Raw genomic sequence first — 17,070 nt, 5'->3', positions numbered from 1 at the left:
GAATCGTCATGGTTGACTTAGACAAAAAAGTGTATTCATACATGATTCTAGGTGCTCTGGATCAAAAGTTAATTTTTCAAGATGGCGTCGGCAGGTATTTTGGATTTGGCCATCTGACAAAAAATGCTGGGATTTTTGGGAGGGACACAGGGGCTAAATATTTTATAAAGGGTCCATAGAAGTCAAATCAATCATCAAAACATCTTAGCCAGAGAATGGTCACGGAATTTTGGTTCTTGACCCAACTAGTTGGAGAATAAAAGTGAGAGAGAGGTGTTTTGCTACAGCGCTGTGTAACGTTGGTGTTGTGGTGTCGCCAAGGGAGAGGAGGGAGGGATATAAATATAACTACTCCTGCATCGATCTGCCGACGGCGACAGGCAGGGGATAACGGAGACAGAATATACCCAGACTGAGTTCGGTTGAGGCTGAACTCGTATAGCAACCAACAGACTTTAGGTGATAGCCTAATCTATACCTGTGATAGCCTAATCTATACCTTTCTGTTGAACTCATTCTAATTATTAATCTGGACCTTCAGAACATGCAGTATTATTAATTTGCTCAAATGTCGTGGCCTCACACAGTGCCAACTGCAGGTCTCGCCATCTCAGGTGCCAACTGCAGGTCTCGCCATCTCCGGTGCCAACTGCAGGTCTCGCCATCTCAAAGATGACAGAGCATACATGCAGCATCCCCCTGTTGGGGTTGCTCAATGCTGTAAAATATTACATGAAATGTGTTTTTATGAACAACGATATTTGAGGAGCCTAATAATATTGCTACAGCATGTAATTATCTGAGGTGGGAGGCTCCGCCTCCGGGCGAAACCATCTCTGTGACGTCAGCAACAAAATGGCGGTGCCCATGTTGATTTATGCTACATAAATGGACATAACAAATAGTTTTTTCTTAGAAACGCCTTATTTTTATAACGTGATTTTTTTTCTGTGGTTTATCTAAATACTAATTTGATGCTATGACTATGTTTATATCGCTATGCTTCATCTCCCCTTTTTTTTTTTTTTTTTTTTTATTGCAAAACAAAATTATTAAAAGTCAGTACTCAACACACAATGCATAATGAAACTAACAATTAAGGTGGCTAAAATGACATGCAAGTACAGAAACAGAAAACAAAAAACAGTATATAATAATATTTTACCGTATACAGTGTATATCCAACGAAATTACCAATTATACCAATGTCTTATACAGGATATACCCCTAATACCTATTATCTAAAACCCTACACACATATACTCCAGCTCGAACCCCCCCCTCCCGGACCCCTCCTTGGATAGTACCTCCATTATCCCTCACTCCTAACCAGACACTACCATTATAAGCTAGCTTTTATTCTCTCCACCACTTCTAACCACATTGACATTTTGGATTCGTTGAGACCCAGAATTCTTGCTGTAGATATTTCTTGATAAATCACATCGAGATATGTAAGAAACCAAACCTTCCGGCACATTTTTTCCGGTTGAAACCAGCGTGATGCGATCAGTTTTTTAGCTACTGTGATACCCGATAAAACCAATCTCTTTAGCTGTGGATTTACTGCAAACTCAAAAACATCATTCAATAGTAATACAGAGGGGTGTACTGGTATATTCCAAGATACGAGTTTTGATAATTGATGGGTCACATCTTTCCAGAATGCCTTAACTGGTGGGCAGTCCCAATACATGTGCATAAATGTCCCTTCGTCTCCATTTGTACATTGGGAGCTTCATCTCCCCTTTAAGATGTGAATCATATGCATGTTTTGATCTGCAGAATCAATTAAGTATTCAAAGTGTGTGTGTGTTGTGTGTGTGTGTCTCCGTGTGTCCGTTTGGGAGTCTACATGCGTGTGTGTGTGTGTGTGTGGTGTGTGTGTGTACAAAGCGATCTGGATCAGGTTACAGATTTACATCCATGTGACATCGCATGTTCAAAGGTTCTCTCCTCTCTGATTTCTAGCTGTGGTGCGTGTTCACAAATACTCCCTGAACCGTCCTGAGGTCACAAGCGTTTTAAGCAAGGACGTCTCTATTCTTTAGGGAATAATCTAATTCATCCTATAATCTCACTCAGTCTTTATGGATGGACTTCTATTCCAACTGTAATCCCACTCAGTCTTTATCGATTAATTTCTATTCCCACTGTAATCCCACTCAATCTTTATGGATTAATTTCTATTCCTACTGTAATCTCACTCAGTCTTTATATAGATGAACTTCTATTCCTTCTATTACATTTCATGTTCCCTCCTCTGTTTATTTCTATTTCTGGACCCAGTAAGTATGACTTTGGCTTGTTAACACAGTGCTATATTAATTGATACGTGTAGGAGTAACATATCTTCTCTCTCCTCTCCTCATGTATTCTCCTCTCCTCTAATGTATTCTCCTCTCTCCCACTCTCCTCTCCTCTCCTCTCATGTATTCTCCTCTCCTCTCATGTATTCTCCTCTCCTCTCCTCATGTATTCTCCTCTCCTCTCCTCTCATGTATTCTCCTCTCCTCTCCTCATGTATTCTCCTCTCCTCTCATGTATTCTCCTCTCCTCTCATGTATTCTCCTCTCCTCTCTTGTATTTTCCTCTCATGTATTCTCCTCTCCTCATGTATTCTCCTCTCCTCCACTCTCCTCCACTCTCCTCTCCTCCACTCTCCTCTCCTCCACTCTCTTCTCCTCCACTCTCCTCTCCTCTCTTCCACTCTACTCTCTTCCACTCTCCTCATGTATTCTCCTCTCCTCTCTTGTATTCTCCTCTCACGTATTCTCCTCTCCTCTCACGTATTCTCCTCTCCTCTCACGTATTCTCCTCTCCTCTCACGTATTCTCCTCTCCTCTCCTCTCCTCTATTCTCCTCTCCTCTCACGTATTCTCCTCTCCTCTCCTCTCACGTATTCTCCTCTTCTCCTCTCACGTATTCTCCTCTCCTCTCACGTATTCTCCTCTCCTCTCACGTATTCTCCTCTCTCACGTATTCTCCTCTCCTCTCACGTATTCTCCTCTTCTCCTCTCCTCCACTCTCCTCTCCACTCTCCTCTCCTCTCCCACTCTCCACTCTCCCATCCTCTCTCCCACTCTCCTCTCCTCTCTCCCCCACTCTCCTCTCTACCACTACTCTCCCCACTCTCCCCTCCTCTCCTCTCCCCCACTCTCCCCTCCCCTCTCTTTCTCTCCTCTCCCCCACTCTCCTCTCCTCCACTCTCCCCCCTCTCCTCACCTCTCCCCTCCCCTCCTCCCCTCTCTTTCTCTCCTCTCCCCCACTCTCCTCTCCTCTCCCCCACCCTCCCCTCCTCCCCTCTCTTTCTCTCCTCTCCCCCACTCCCCTCCCCTCTCTTTCTCTCCTCTCCCCCACTCTCCCATCCTCTCCTCCACTCTTCCCCCCACTCTCCCCTCCCCCCCTCTTTCTCTCCTCTCCTCCACTCTCCCCCCCACTCTCCCCCCCACTCTCCCCTCCTCTCTTTCTCTCATCCTCTTTCTCTCCTCCTCTTTCTCTCCTCCTCTTTCTTCTGTAGATGGAGGCAGTGGGCCAGAAGCTTCCTGTGAGCACATTCACCTTCTCCCACACCCAGTGTATCCTGTATGCCCTCGGGGTGGGCATGTCCACCAAGGACTCTGACCACCTCAGGTGTGTGTGTGTGTGCGTGTGCGTGCGTGTGTGCGTGCGGGCACACACGTGTGGGATATAGTGTAGCTAAACCCACCATGTTTTCAAACCCACCATGTTTTCAATATAGCATAACATGATGGGAGCCAATTAAACTCTTTTGAACTCTATTCAAATGAAATCTGTTATTTTCCCCTTATATTCACGTTTTAATATCAAATCAAATGTATTTGTAAAGCCCACAATCACGTTCATGTCCCCATGGGCTGGACAAGTCTAAAATACTATAGGTTTCTATATGAAAGAGAAACACTGACCTAGCTCTTCTGTACTATAGGTTTCTATGATACACACTGACCTAGCTCTTCTGTACTATAGGTTTCTATGATACACACTGACCTAGCTCTTCTGTACTATAGGTTTCTATGATACACACTGACCTAGCTCTTCTGTACTATAGGTTTCTATGATACACACTGACCTAGCTCTTCTGTCCTATAGGTTTCTATGATACACACTGACCTAGCTCTTCTGTACTATAGGTTTCTATCAGTGCATGTGAGCGGATCGGAGCGTGAGCGGCGCGGGGAGCGGAGCGGGCGGTTTTGACGTGAGCGAGGAGTGGGTTTTAAAATGGGTCGGCGCGACGTCTGGAGCGAGAGTTCTCCTCCGCTCCAATCCGCTCCGGGCCGCTCACGCAGTGGTTTAACACTGATGTAATATACATGTAGTACAATGCCAAAGCAACAGATGGCGATGTACAAACATGAAGGCCATTTTCAACCAATGAGAAGGGTGAACCTGTGATATCCTGTTCAGGCTTTGTCACTCACGGATGTTAGAAAAAGTTTTGACGCCATTGTTGTTGTCGTTAGCTTACATGCTAACGTTAATGGCAGCGGCCATAGCATTGTGGCTAGGCTAGCTATCATCGCTTAATAGAGCTAGTGAATGGATAAACAACGTTATTTAACATTGCAGAATGGGTACAATTACAATGCGGCTCAATACAAACAATTGTTAAGGGGCCCAGGGGGTGTAGACTGTTGTAGTTTGAGCTAATTTACACCATGCTCAAAAAAAAAAAAAAAATCTGCCGAGCGATGTGCCGCGGGGAGCGCTCGATTCAAGGTGAGCGGTGAGCGAGCGGAGAGCGACTTGGGGGCGGGGTCAACATGAGCGATTAGCGGAGCGGACCAAGCTTTAAAGAGCGAAGAGCGGATTTCTCGCCCGCGCCCATCCGCTCACGTGGCCTGGTTTCTATGATACACACTGACCTAGCTCTTCTGTACTATAGGTTTCTATGATACACACTGACCTAGCTCTTCTGTCCTATAGGTTTCTATGATACACACTGACCTAGCTCTTCTGTCCTATAGGTTTCTATGATACACACTGACCTAGCTCTTCTGTACTATAGGTTTCTATGATACACACTGACCTAGCTCTTCTGTACTATAGGTTTCTATGATACACACTGACCTAGCTCTTCTGTACTATAGGTTTCTATATGATACACACTGACCTAGCTCTTCTGTACTATAGGTTTCTATATGATACACACTGACCTAGCTCTTCTGTACTATAGGTTTCTATATGATACACACTGACCTAGCTCTTCTGTACTATAGGTTTCTATATGATACACACTGACCTAGCTCTTCTGTACTATAGGTTTCTATGATACACACTGACCTAGCTCTTCTGTCCTATAGGTTTCTATGATACACACTGACCTAGCTCTTCTGTACTATAGGTTTCTATACGAGGGCCACCAGGACTTCAGCTGCTTGCCGACCTTCGCAGTCATCCCATCCCAGGCTGCTATGATGGATGGAGGGTTGGCCTCTGTGCCCGGCCTCAACATAGACTTCACACAGGTAGGGATGGGAACCGAATCAGGTACTTTTAAGGATACCGACCGAATTACGTCGGTACTACCAAGTACCGATTCACGTGAGATCTGCCGGTGCCACATTTCGGCACTGTAAAAAAATAATTTGTTTATTTAAGTCCGATGACGTCAACGTTTCGTTTACCGCAAAACGAAACCTATGAAGTGTGCTGCATACACGCTTACCTAGGATTTGATTACTTAATTCAACAACAAAGCAGTCGGGGCGATGGCGAAGCCGAAAACAGTCGCAAGTGTTGTTACACTTTACAAAGCTAGATGCAGACAACGCTCGCTGCAATATTATATATTATATATTAACATTGTTCTAAATAAATAATAATGATAATAAATTATTTGAAGTTTGGCATTTTTTTTTAAATTTTACAACTGAGGTAGGTAGATACAATTTCTAGAGACTAAAGTACAGAAAAAAGGTACCGTTGGGTACCGGTACCGGTTCAAATGTGAAAGGTACCCAACCCTACACACAGGTTAGGATCCCTCTGTCCCCGGCCTCAGGTTAGGATCCCTCTGTCCCCGGCCTCAGGTTAGAATCCCTCTGTCCCCGGCCTCGACATAGACTTCACTCAGGTTAGGATCCCTCTGTCCCCGGCCTCAACATAGACTTCACTCAGGTTAGGATCCCTCTGTCCCCGGCCTCGACATAGACTTCACTCAGGTTAGGATCCCTCTGTCCTCAACATAGACTTCACTCAGGTTAGGATCCCTCTGTCCTCAACATAGACTTCACTCAGGTTAGGATCCCTCTGTCCTCGACATAGACTTCACTCAGGTTAGGATCCCTCTGTCCTCGACATAGACTTCACTCAGGTTAGGATCCCTCTGTCCTCGACATAGACTTCACTCAGGTTAGGATCCCTCTGTCCTCGACATAGACTTCACTCAGGTTAGGATCCCTCTGTCCTCGACATAGACTTCACTCAGGTTAGGATCCCTCTGTCCTCGACATAGACTTCACTCAGGTTAGGATCCCTCTGTCCCCAGCCTCGACATAGACTCCACTCAGGTTAGGATCCCTCTGTCCTCGACATATACTTCACACAGGTTAGGATCCCTCTGTCCTCAACATAGACTTCACTCAGGTTAGGATCCCTCTGTCCCCGGCCTCAACATAGACTTCACTCAGGTTAGGATCCCTCTGTCCTCAACATAGACTTCACTCAGGTTAGGATCCCTCTGTCCCCGGCCTCGACATAGACTTCACTCAGGTTAGGATCCCTCTGTCCCCGGCCTCAACATAGACTTCACTCAGGTTAGGATCCCTTTGTCCCCGGCCTCAACATAGACTTCACTCAGGTTAGGATCCCTCTGTCCTCAACATAGACTTCACTCAGGTTAGGATCCCTCTGTCCTCGACATAGACTTCACACAGGTTAGGATCCCTCTGTCCTCGACATAGACTTCACTCAGGTTAGGATCCCTCTGTCCTCGACATAGACTTCACTCAGGTTAGGATCCCTCTGTCCTCGACATAGACTTCACTCAGGTTAGGATCCCTCTGTCCTCGACATAGACTTCACTCAGGTTAGGATCCCTCTGTCCTCGACATAGACTTCACTCAGGTTAGGATTCCTCTGTCCTCGACATAGACTTCACTCAGGTTAGGATCCCTCTGTCCTCGACATAGACTTCACTCAGGTTAGGATCCCTCTGTCCTCAACATAGACTTCACTCAGGTTAGGATCCCTCTGTCCTCGACATAGACTTCACTCAGGTTAGGATCCCTCTGTCCTCAACATAGACTTCACTCAGGTTAGGATCCCTCTGTCCTCAACATAGACTTCACTCAGGTTAGGATCCCTCTGTCCTCAACATAGACTTCACTCAGGTTAGGATCCCTCTGTCCTCAACATAGACTTCACTCAGGTTAGGATCCCTCTGTCCTCAACATAGACTTCACACATGTTAGGATCCCTCTGTCCTCGACATAGACTTCACTCAGGTTAGGATCCCTCTGTCCTCAACATAGACTTCACTCAGGTTAGGATCCCTCTGTCCTCGACATAGACTTCACTCAGGTTAGGATCCCTCTGTCCTCGACATAGACTTCACTCAGGTTAGGATCCCTCTGTCCTCAACATAGACTTCACTCAGGTTAGGGAGATGCGGAGAGAGGGAGGGAGAATTTCTCTAATATCTTTGAAAATTGAGGAAGTAGAAACCGGTCGATGATTGCTTATCTCCATTTTTAAATATTGGAATTATCTTTGCTGATTTCATATTATTAGGAAAAACACATCTTTGAAAAGACAGATTGCATATATAGGTCAAAGGTTTTACAATAGAATCAATTACTTCTTTAATAATTACCATGTCAATGGAGTTTATATCAGTTGATGTTTTGTTTTTTAATTTACTTAGAATTTCAATTATATCAATTTCATTTACCCCACAAAGGAACATAGAACTGATAGTACCATTAATCAGATTATTAAACATATATTTTTTGGTATGCTATGGTATGCTATGGTATGGTATGTTATGTTATGTGATGTTAATGTTACTCCTGCCTTACAGCAGTTTCCACTGTTTCTCTCACCAGGTTCTGCATGGAGAACAGTATCTGGAGATCTACAAGCCCCTGCCAACCTCAGGTCTGTCATTATGTCAGGGCTTTCCATAACGTCTTCATGTCAAAGAGCTCTCACTAGAGGAAGGACCCCCTCTGAGGAGATCTGAGGGGGAGTTTGTTAGATATCGTACAGCGTTGCATAATACTGCAGTCACAGCCACGCAGGTCAGGTTCAACGCTTCAGATGAATGATTATCTAAAGATGGTGCTGTGGATATTCATAGTTAACCCTTTCACTGCCACACGACAGAAGGTTAACCCTTTACTATCACACAACCGACGGTCGTGTGGCAGTGAAAGGGGTAACCGGCTGTTGTGTGGCAGTGAAAGGGTTAACCTTCTGTGAATTGTCACAGTGAAAGGGTTAACCATTTTGGTAGTGCGGCAGTGAAAGGGTTAAAGACAGTGGAGGTGGAGAGCTTTTGGTTGATGCATCACATCCACACCCAGTGGCGCAGGAGGTAGAGCGGTGTAATAAGGTGTAAAACGCTTTTAGAGGGCTACAGTATATAAATCCAGCAGTGTTTTCCCCATAGGCACCTTGTTGTCGTCTGTTTTTTACTAAACAAAACCATCCACTTTCTTCCAGTTATCTTCGAGTAAATGGCCTTGTATTCGTGACAGGCTTTCAGGGGTGGAGCACCGGACTCATGATCGGAAGATCATTGGTTCAAGCCCTGGTTATGGCCATTGTCGGAAAGTGGTGTTGTTGTCCAGCAGGGAGCACTCTGTCCTCTGGACCTGGTGGTGTTGTTGTCCAGCAGGGAGCACTCTGTCCTCTGGACCTAGTGGTGTTGTTGTCCAGCAGGGAGACACTCTGTCCTCTGGACCTGGTGGTGTTGTTGTCCAGCACTCTGTCCTCTGGACCTGGTGGTGTTGTTGTCCAGCAGGGAGCACGCTGTCCTCTGGACCTGGTGGTGTTGTTGTCCAGCAGGGAGCACTCTGTCCTCTGGACCTGGTGGTGTTGTTGTCCAGCAGGGAGACACTCTGTCCTCTGGACCTGGTGGTGTTGTTGTCCAGCAGGGAGCACTCTGTCCTCTGGACCTGGTGGTGTTGTTGTCCAGCAGGGAGCACTCTGTCCTCTGGACCTGGTGGTGTTGTTGTCCAGCACTCTGTCCTCTGGGCCTGGTGGTGTTGTTGTCCAGCAGGGAGACACTCTGTCCTCTGGACCTGGTGGTGTTGTTGTCCAGCAGGGAGACACTGTCCTCTGGACCTGGTGGTGTTGTTGTCCAGCAGGGAGACACTGTCCTCTGGACCTGGTGGTGTTGTTGTCCAGCAGGGAGACACTGTCCACTGGACCTGGTGGTGTTGTTGTCCAGCAGGGAGACACTGTCCTCTGGACCTGGTGGTGTTGTTGTCCAGCAGGGAGCACTCTGTCCACTGGACCTGGTGGTGTTGTTGTCCAGCAGGGAGACACTGTCCTCTGGACCTGGTGGTGTTGTTGTCCAGCAGGGAGACACTCTGTCCTCTGGACCTGGTGGTGTTGTTGTCCAGCACTCTGTCCTCTGGACCTGGTGGTGTTGTTGTCCAGCAGGGAGCACTCTGTCCTCTGGACCTGGTGGTGTTGTTGTCCAGCAGGGAGACACTCTGTCCTCTAGACCTGGTGGTGTTGTTGTCCAGCAGGGAGCACTCTGTCCTCTGGACCTGGTGGTGTTGTTGTCCAGCAGGGAGACACTCTGTCCTCTAGACCTGGTGGTGTTGTTGTCCAGCAGGGAGCACTCTGTCCTCTGGACCTGGTGGTGTTGTTGTCCAGCAGGGAGACACTCTGTCCTCTAGACCTGGTGGTGTTGTTGTCCAGCAGGGAGCACTCTGTCCTCTGGACCTGGTGGTGTTGTTGTCCAGCAGGGAGACACTCTGTCCTCTTGACCTGGTGGTGTTGTTGTCCAGCAGGGAAACACTCTGTCCTCTGGACCTGGTGGTGTTGTTGTCCAGCAGGGAGACACACTGTCCTCTGGACCTGGTGGTGTTGTTGTCCAGCAGGGAGCACTCTGTCCTCTGGACCTGGTGGTGTTGTTGTCCAGCACTCTGTCCTCTGGACCTGGTGGTGTTGTTGTCCAGCAGGGAGACACTGTCCTCTGGACCTGGTGGTGTTGTTGTCCAGCAGGGAGCACTCTGTCCTCTGGACCTGGTGGTGTTGTTGTCCAGCACCCTGTCCTCTGGACCTGGTGGTGTTGTTGTCCAGCACTCTGTCCTCTGGACCTGGTGGTGTTGTTGTCCAGCACCCTGTCCTCTGGACCTGGTGGTGTTGTTGTCCAGCACTCTGTCCTCTGGACCTGGTGGTGTTGTTGTCCAGCACTCTGTCCTCTGGACCTGGTGGTGTTGTTGTCTAGCAGGGAGACACTCTGTCCTCTGGACTTGTCAGTAACAGTGTCCCTGTTTGTTACAGTGATAGTGACACTGACAGACACCTCCCAGCAGGGGGCGCTCTGCGAGGAACATGCTTTCTTCATCTCCGCTGCTCCAACTGCATCCTGGGGGAAACGCCTTGCCGTCCATTTATCATATATTACCATATCGCTTTCTTTTCCTTCTATATTATTCAGCCGTTCTTTCAACCAGGGTGGTTAAGAACTAATTGTTATTTACAACAAACGCAGTGGAGATACAGACGGCAGCATAGGATTAAAGTAGCAGCTGTTACTGGGTCTTCTCACTGTGCTAATTGCTGGGCACTGAATTAGGGATGTGCATGACTGACCAAAATCATTTTAGAATAGTCTACTGTTCTTAATACCGAATATTCGACCACCACCCCCCAAAAAAGAAAATAATAATAATAATTATTATTATATATTTTTTAAATTATATAAAAAATATATTGTTATTTTCTGTTTCAGTTTAAATTCAGTTAAAATGTTCAGCTTCAGTTAAATTCAGTAAATTCTTTTTATAGAATGGATCATTAAAATCAAATGGTGTTGCACATAAATAGGCACTTCAGATAATCCGTCAGAACGTTGATCGGCTCAGCTGACCGACAATAAATCAAAATGACACCATTCACCATCGTAGCCTATAATAATAACAGCATTGCATTGGCCTATCAATCGGTTTTAATAAACAAACGGACAGTAGCATGTGCATCTTTTAGATCAATTATCAATATATATAAAAATATTCGACTCTGACATGAAATCGAATGTGGAGACTGTCATCGACTATTCGAATTTCTTTATATTCGAACTCATCCCTACACTGAATAAGCTAACTTGACTTAATCCTCTTTACCCCGTTGGGGGGCATAGGGCGTCCACCAGAGCTCTCCATCTCACTCTCTTCTGGGCCAGGGCCTTTGCTTCTTTCCAGCTCACTCCGATGTTCTTTAGGTCTTGGAGTGTGGAACGTCTCCAGGTGTTTCTCGGCCTACCGGCTTTCCTCTTCCCTTGCGGGTTGTAGTCCAAGGCCTGTCTAGTGAATAAGCTAAAGGAGACATTAACTCCTCATTTTTACTAAAGATCCCTCAAGGACTCTGGGACAGATTTTGGAAACCGCTGCTTTAATATCACATTTCTGGAATATCATGGGAATTTCAAGACGGGGGCAGTCGGAGAGAGATTTGCAAAATAATAACTAGTGGCATGTCACAAGACACTTATCCTCCCGATGAGCAGGTTGGCACCTTGCATGGCTCCAGTTTTTGTCCAGATGACATCCGGATGACATAGTATCGGATGTCATCTGGACAAAAACTGGAGCCCCCCCAGGGAACAGTTTTGGCTCCCTTCCTCTTTGTGCTCTATATACTGCGGACTGCAGACACAGCGAGGCCATGTGCCATATGCAAAAATTTTCTGATGATAATGCTCTTATCTGTCTCATCAACAAAGGTGATGACCGGGCCTATAAAAAGGAGATCGACTCATTTGTCCATTGGTGCAATGCCAACTTCTTGGAACTAAACATCGAAAAAAACTAAGGAGTTTGTCATCAACTTCAGTAGGAAGAAGGTGAATGTCTCTCCTGTCATCATTAGGGGGCAGGAGGTTGAAATAGTCCAGTCTAGGGCTGTCCCCGACTAAGGATTTGGATGGTCGACTAGGATTGGCCAAAATGTGCCGTTAGTCGACTATTGGTCGACTTAAAAAAAAGAAAAAAATATATATATAATATTTTTAATTTTTTTTTTTTTGTATCATTCCATTTGGGCTGTGGGGGTGCTTAATGTCTGAATGAGTCGACTGAAGGCTTCTTGTCCTCTGCAAAAGCATGCAATTGGTCCACTGATGGATACATCTTGATATTTGTCTAGTATAGTGTGTTCATTAGATGGGTGAAATCCTCTTTCAGTGCCTCTGTGCCTGTTTTCGTAGGCAGTTAGCCTCTGGTATGCGTGCCATTAGCGTTAGTCACGCTTCTATGCCTCTTTTCTTTTGGAAAAAATTATTAAAAAAGAAATTATTAAAACTTTTTTTTTTTTTTTATTATATTCGACTAAGAGGTTGGCCAGTCGACTACGGCCCCTTTCGCCGATTAGTCGACTAATCGATTAATAGGGGTCAGTCCTAGTCCAGTCCTATAAATATCTTGGCGTTCACCTGGATGGTAAGCTGGACTGGAAGCAGAACACAGATTCTGTGTTCAAAAAAGCCCAGTCTCTGCTTTTTCATTTGAGGAAGCTTAGATCCTTTGACATCAGCAGGTCACTACTCTGTCTTCTATCAAGGTATCCTGGCTGCCTGATATCTTTTTCTAACGGAGTTGTGTTTCCGTGGTCGGTTTGCGCGATCTGATTGGCCCGCAGTTGCGCGATTTGGTTAAGGTTAGGGTTAGTTGGTTAGGGTTAGTTGGTTAAGGTTAGGGTTAAGGTTAGTTGGTTAAGGTTAGGGTTAAGGTTAGGGTAACAGCCTGCTGGCGCGATTGTTAGAAGTAACGCGATTGGTGCTGAGATAAACATCAGTGGCCAATCAGATCGCGCAAACCGACCGCGGAAACACAACACTGTTAGCATACGAATAGACTCATCCTGGCTAATGTCCTGTTTAATGCTGTTCTCTGCTGGGGGGGGCAGCATCACGGTTTCTGACAAAAACCGTATAAATAAAATCATTAAAAAGGCTGGCTCAGTGATTGGCCTTCCTCCTGATTCCCTGGAGATCATCATAGCCAAGCAAACCAGAACTAAACTGAACACCATTTTATCCTTTGGAGGCCACCCACTGTTCAGTATTTTTGATGCTCTGCGAAGCTCATTTAGTGATAGATTGCTGATGCCTCGATGCTCTACTGAGCGATTGAGAAGGTCCTTTGTTCCTGCTGCGGTAATTTTTTTTAACAAACACCGTTAGCACTGTGGAGCAAATTGTTTGAAAAGTGCTTTGGATAAAAGCTGTTATATAAATGGTAAATGGCTGCATTTATAGAACACTTTTATCCAAAGCGCTTTACAATTTGTTCCTCACATTTTACCCATTCACACACACATTCACTCACTGATGGCAGAGGCAACCATGTAAGGTGCCAACCTGCTCATCGGGAGCAGTTAGGGGTTAAGTGTCTTGCTCAAGGACACATCGACACGCTGCCCGGGAGGAGCCGGAATCAAACTGGGAACCTCCGGATTACCAGACGACTGCTCTACCTCCTGAGCCACTGCCACCCATAAACGCACCATTTACCATTTATTACCTGACATTTTACTAAATGATGTTCAAATTCTGTTTTATTTGTCACATATAAAGTACATTACAGTGAAATGCTTGGTTCTGTATGAGCCCCCTGAGATTGTTCTTCATACAGTAAAAAAATGAATAAAGACCAAACACTATACAAAATATACAATAAACGAAAGTACAAAATGCAAACTAAATCAAAAAATTAGGTAGAGATGTAGTACAAATCTTTTAGTAATAAATAGATCAAATATGGTGTAGTGTTAAAAGGTTTTTAAAGTGTCTTAAGTGAATGTTAAGGCGAGTGTTTAAATTGAGTGTGTGCATGTAGATGTGTGTTACAGTGAGTGTAGAATGGATGAGTTAGTGTTACAGTGAGTGTAGAATGGATGAGTTAGTGTTACAGTGAGTGTAGAATGGATGAGTTAGTGTTACAGTGAGTGTAGAATGGATGAGTTAGTGTTACAGTGAGTGTAGAATGGATGAGTTAGTGTTACAGTGAGTGTAGAATGGATGAGTAGTGTTACAGTGAATGTAGAATGGATGAGTTAGTGTTACAGTTAGGGATGTCCCGATCCGATCACGTGATTTTCAGAAGATCGGGATCAAAAAAATAAAAAATCTGGATTATAATTTTTTTTTTTTTATTCAACAAACATGACCATGTTCACGTCTTAAACTCATACTGAAGCCTTAGTTTTGGTTTTAAATTGCATATCATCATTCATTTATTTATTGTCACACAGAGCAGAAGAATTTTGCCAAAACAAATGCATTTCCTTTGATTTAATTATACATCAAATGATTTATGTCAAGGATGAGGGACATCCACTAGTTGCAGAACTTGCAGTCACCTGATTTTTACAGACGATGGCGCCATTGCTCTCATGAAGCAGCAGGTTGGAGGCGGAGTTTTTAGATTACTCCGGTTTAGGGATGACCCCTATTAGTCGATTAGTCGACTAATCGGTCGAAAGGAGCCGTAGTCGACTGGCCAACCTCTTAGTCGAATATACAAAAAAAAAAGTATAAATTTTTTTTATCATTCTTTCCAAAAGAAAAGAGGCCTAGAAGCGTAATGGCACGCATACCAGAGGCTAACTGCCTACGAAAACAGGCACAGAGGCACTGAAAGAGGATTTCACCCATCTAATGAACACACTAGACTAGACAAATATCAAGATGTATCCATCAGTGGACCAATTGCATGCTTTTGCATGGCAAATTTTGGCCAATCAGAGCCTCCCACACGTTACTCCTTGCCACTGAGAGATCGCGCTGTTCAGGTGAAAAGATGCGACAGCTGCCTCCTCGTGTACCGGAGGGGACATGTGATGCAAGGCTTGGTCCTCACTGCAGCCGACCAGTGGGAGGCATAGTCTAGCAATGTTCGAGACAGGGGAGGGGAGAATTGAAGGAAGAATTGGCGAGGCGAAATTGGGATACAAAAAAAAAAGTATTACATTTTTTTAATTTATTTTGTCTGTTACTAATGTGAAAGATCGGATCGGGAAAGATCGGTATCGGTAGATACTCAAAATCACATGATCGGGATCGGATCGGGAGCAAAAAAATGTGATCGGGACATCCCTAGTTACAGTGAGTGTAGAATGGATGAGTTAGTGTTACAATGAGTGTAGAATGGATGAGTTAGTGTTACGTAGTGTAGAATGGATGAGTTAGTGTTACAATGAGTGTAGAATGGATGAGTTAGTGTTACGTAGTGTAGAATGGATGAGTTAGTGTTACAGTGAGTGTAGAATGGATGAGTTAGTGTTACGTAGTGTAGAATGGATGAGTTAGTGTTACAATGAGTGTAGAATGGATGAGTTAGTGTTACGTAGTGTAGAATGGATGAGTAGTGTTACAGTGAGTGTAGAATGGATGAGTTAGTGTTACGTAGTGTAGAATGGATGAGTAGTGTTACAGTGAGTGTAGAATGGATGAGTTAGTGTTACAGTGAGTAGAATGTAGAATGAACGTTTTCGGCAACCAAATGGTTAAGATTTTTTATTTTGGCATTCAAGTTTTTCTTAATATTTTTAATTATAGTTTAAGTTTATTATGTTGTGATTCTGTGTGAAGGGGCGGGACTAGCAGAGTAAGACTTTAGTTGTACGGTGTAACTGGTCTGGTTAATTGTGCAGAATTATGACAAATACATATCTTCAATCTCACTCCATTTTGCAGGGAGTCTGACGTCTCAGGCCACCATCGCAGACGTGTTGGACAAAGGGTCTGGAGCCGTCATCCTCATGGACGGTGAGATCATCATATTCCTTTATTGATCCCCTTGGGGATAATTCATTGTTGTTGTTTTTCCCCAAATATATTGTTGTTCTATTAACACTTTAATCGCCGAAGACGCTGTACAGCGTCTTTCCCCGCCATGCTTATTCTGCCGAAGACGCTGGACAGCGTCTTTGATATCAATATTTCAAAAATCTGTGATCGAAATCATATTTCTCCCCCGGAGACATTATATGTACTGGTGAGCCCCTCTCAATTCTCCAACGGTTCAAGAGCGCCATCTGGTGGCCGATCGGCCGCTCGCCCAAACAGGAAGTGATGCGGATGAAGTGGTGCTCACCCATATTTCGTTCGGGCACTCGCTATCATTAGCAGGACTCCATCTTGACACAATGGATGTCGATCGGTTACCAATAACTCGATAAACAACATGATTTGGACGTATATACTATTATACAACCTGGAAATGGATCGGATATTTCGACATCCCATAATAGAAACATTTCTGTTCCACGCTCATCTCCCAACGGCGCGAGGAAGCTACGGTGAGTTTCAGCGTTATTTTTTAATGTCTTCGATACTAACTGCTCTAATGATCATATCACCCACACTAGATGAATGATATAACGTTGCCCACAGAATTATAAACGACCCCCCGCCCATCCGGTCAACATCAGATCATACGTAGTAACTCCTAGAAGCACGTCCAGTTGACATTTTTTTATCTCGCACAGATTCCTACCAAACTGTATTTGATCATCAATATAATGCATTTAGGGCTATAAATCAAGTTCTGGAGAAAGCTGCAGAAAACGATAAAAACATACTTATACTTTAGACCGTATTTTAGTATGAATATGTGAATGAAAAAGTATAACGTTGCTACACCCTGAACAATAGATATAGGACGTTGAATGGGCCATAGTAATGTCAATTTAGCAATACAATTTAAAAAGTTATAGCCCTGCAAAGAAGGGGAACTTCTCCATGTTAAATAGGGCTGGCGAGGGATGGTAAATTATGAATTTAACCCTGGCGATCAAAGTGTTAAATCGGACAGTATGATGAGACTGGAAACATGGGGGAAACACAGAGGTCACATTCATATT

At 44.7% G+C, this 17,070-nt stretch overlaps 1 protein-coding gene across 1 annotated transcript in view; it reads left to right on the top strand.

Moving 5' to 3' along the window:
• The window catches only part of hsd17b4 (hydroxysteroid (17-beta) dehydrogenase 4), a 130,153-nt gene that overhangs the window by 84,929 nt on the left and 28,154 nt on the right, over positions 1-17,070 (top strand). The window contains exons 13-16 of the mRNA XM_084322353.1: positions 3,521-3,633; positions 5,369-5,492; positions 8,073-8,124; positions 15,902-15,973. Of these exons, the coding sequence (XP_084178479.1) occupies positions 3,521-3,633; positions 5,369-5,492; positions 8,073-8,124; positions 15,902-15,973 (361 nt within the window). The remainder of the gene's footprint in view (positions 1-3,520; positions 3,634-5,368; positions 5,493-8,072; positions 8,125-15,901; positions 15,974-17,070) is intronic.

The sequence above is a fragment of the Notolepis coatsorum genome (assembly GCF_963971535.1).
Source record: "Notolepis coatsorum genome assembly, chromosome: 10".
NCBI lineage: Eukaryota > Metazoa > Chordata > Actinopteri > Aulopiformes > Paralepididae > Notolepis > Notolepis coatsorum.
Note: the sequence above shows the minus strand (reverse complement) of the source record. Positions and strands in the feature narration are given on the sequence as shown.